General features: G+C 53.0%; 1 protein-coding gene across 1 annotated transcript; it reads right to left on the bottom strand.

Annotated features, from left to right (window-relative positions):
- Positions 1-937: 937 nt before the first annotated feature.
- LOC309390867 (alpha-(1,3)-fucosyltransferase 4-like) lies at positions 938-2,467 on the bottom strand (the record flags this gene model as incomplete). Its single annotated transcript, XM_081950712.1, has 1 exon — positions 938-2,467. One exon carries the CDS (start codon positions 2,465-2,467, stop codon positions 1,106-1,108), a length of 1,362 nt encoding a protein of 453 aa, XP_081806838.1. The 3' UTR covers positions 938-1,105.
- Between the last annotated feature and the right edge of the window lie 305 nt (positions 2,468-2,772).

Below are 2,772 nucleotides of genomic sequence, written 5' to 3'. Positions count from 1 at the left end.
CCTATATGGATGGAAAATACAGAGGATTACCTACTACACACCTTTTACACACTTGCAAAAACTTATAGGTGGAAGATTTGACCCATTAGTTATTACATTGCAAACATTAGCAGGAACTCTGGTCTAGATTCATGATGCCCTTGTTAATCCAATTGAAACGGTCTAGATTAAAAGAAAAAAATGTTTGTTTGTTTTTTGTTGTCTGAGGAAGACAAACATGTAACAAAGCATTGCATTACTTGCAATGGCTGTAAGAAAGCTACGAAAGCCTGACATCCTGACAATTGTGTTTTTAATATTAAAGGTAAGGTTACCCCTCACACATATGTGCTAGTCGTTCACGACTCTAAGGGGCAGTGCTCATCTCCGTTTCAAAGCCAAAGAGCCAGTGCTGTCTGAAGATGTCTCTGCGATCATGTGGCTGGCATGACTAAACACCAAAGGCGCATGGAACACTGTTACCTTCCCACCAAAGTGGTCCCTATCTTTCTACTTGCATTTTTACATGCTTTCAAACTGCTAGGTTGGCAGAAGCTGGGACAAATAACAGGAGTTCACTCCATTATGCGGCGCTAGGGATTCGAACAGCTGAACTGCCAACCTTTCTGACCGACAAGCTCAGCATCTTAGCCACTGAGCCACCACGTCCCTGCTTTTAATATTAGAGGGGATCTATTGTATTCAATAGATATGTTTGCTATAATTTTATATGTATTTTGCTAATGGTTTTGCTTATTTTCCTATATTTTGCTTGCTTGCTAAAGTTGCAAATAAACATTTAAATACAAATAAGTGGCAGCCTGCACATTTTTGTGCTTCAGTTTGTTGAAGAATTATATCAACCATCGAGGCCAAAAGAGAGAAAAAAACAAACAAAAGGTCATAAATACATATACCCCTCACACACACACCTCACAATGGTGAATTTCCCCATGATTATTAAACCAAGCAATCATAACTTATCAATTAAGTTAATTGATGACTTAAGAAAAACTGAAATATCCCTGATATATTTTCTTGTGCCTTGGTTGGGTAAATGTGTCAACCCAACCATCCTGCGTGGAAACTCAAATCAATCCGTGGAAAGTCAGCCAATCCATGGACATTAACTTTCAAACCACTTGGCGAGGTTCTGGATGGTCTTGGGCTGTTTCCCCACCGCTCTGACTACGTTACAAACCTCGCAACAATGTTCGGTCCAAAAGGATGTCACCCTCACATCGTACTGTTTCCTCCAGGCGAAATGCTTTCGGTATATGTTTTTGTTTTTATCAAGGAATTTCAAGTAAACCGCCAGCTCCATAGGGTCGGAGAAGTCATTGGCATGAATGAAGGCGTCGGAGGGGATAAACCGTTCATAGTTGGCCCTCGGGGGACCCAAGACGACGGGGACAGCCCAGGATTGAAAGGCATTCCTCCAGAGTTTCTCCGTGATGTAGTCCTGATGCTGGGAGTTTTCAAAAGCCAAATAAAACTTGTATTCCGAGATGGTCTTCACCACGTTGTTGTCTATGAGCTTCAGTCTGTGAGATCCATACACATGAATGGGGAGATACCTTCTCAGCTGGTGGTAATAACCCACCCGGGCTTGACCTTCATCCCAGTTACTGATCACCCAGGCCACCAGCTTGGTCTTCTTGGGCAAGGCCAATTGGACCAGGGGCTCCGGGCGAAGCTGGAGGTACCCATAGGGTACAAAGACATCCGAATCTGCTCGGTAGGACATAGTCCAGTTGAAAAGGCCGCCCAGCTCTCGCAGGCCCCGGGTGTGGCTGGGCGACTCAAAATTCATCCAGACCCACCGCTGGTCCCGCGGCCTCCGCTGGGGCAGCCGGGCGAGGCCGTGGCTCTGCAGGTCCCGGTGATGGAAGAGGACGGCGTGCGCCTGGGGCAGGAGGTTGCGGTTGGTGGAGAGGCGGCAGGCGCTGACGTTGAATTGCATGCAGCCGCCGGCGACTCCGCCGCCGCTCCCGAAAGGCGCCCACCACACCAGCACCGTCACCGCCTCGGGGTCTTCTTCCTCCCGCCAGGGGTCTTGAATCGCCCCGGCGTCCTTTACGCCGCTGGCCGTGTACCAGCCGATTAGAGTGCAGCAGGTCAAGCAGGCCGCCAGGACGGGCCACCGCCGCCCGCTCGGTCCTTTCCACAAGGCTCGGCGAGCGCGGGGCTCCCCAGAAACCGGCTCGGGGGGTTCCATGAAAAGGCGGCGCCTGCGCCACGGAGGCAGCTGGGCTTCGGCCAAAGAGCCCAAGCGACTCCCGTGGCCGCCGGCGGGGACCGAGGAGAAAAGCCTGGCGGCGGCGGCTGCAACAACCTGAGTCCCAGTCCAAGAGGATGAACGCGGCGCCGGGAATGCATGCCGCTGCTGGCGGTGGTGGGAGAGTTGGTGCTGCTGTTGGTATCGTCTCCGCCCGGCGACCTGCCCCTTAGGCAGGTCCGGTTCGAACGAGCCGTCCCGCCCCGCCATTCTGCCCAGCCCGTTTGGAGACGGACGAGCTGGCCTAGCGGCAGCCCTGCCCACTGCCCTCAACCCCCCTTCCCGCGCGGATCCCCTCCTGGGAGAGCCGACGGACCTTTCCCCCATTGGCTCTCCGCTTGCCGCTCCGTCGCAGGGATTCCTCCGGCCGGGGCTTTCCTATCACCCCCTCCACAGTGGGGAAAGGGCTGCGAGGCAGGGCAGGAGGCTTCCCCGTTGCCCCCGGCTGCATCGCCGCCTTCCCATCTAAGAGAGGCCGCCGCCGGGGATGGGGACGCAGGCCAGCAGTAAACCCT

The sequence above is a fragment of the Natrix helvetica genome (assembly GCF_964273705.1).
Source record: "Natrix helvetica genome assembly, chromosome: 4".
NCBI classification, from domain to species: domain Eukaryota; kingdom Metazoa; phylum Chordata; class Lepidosauria; order Squamata; family Natricidae; genus Natrix; species Natrix helvetica.
The sequence above is the reverse complement of the archived record's forward strand: the minus strand, read 5'-3'. Positions and strand labels throughout refer to the sequence as shown.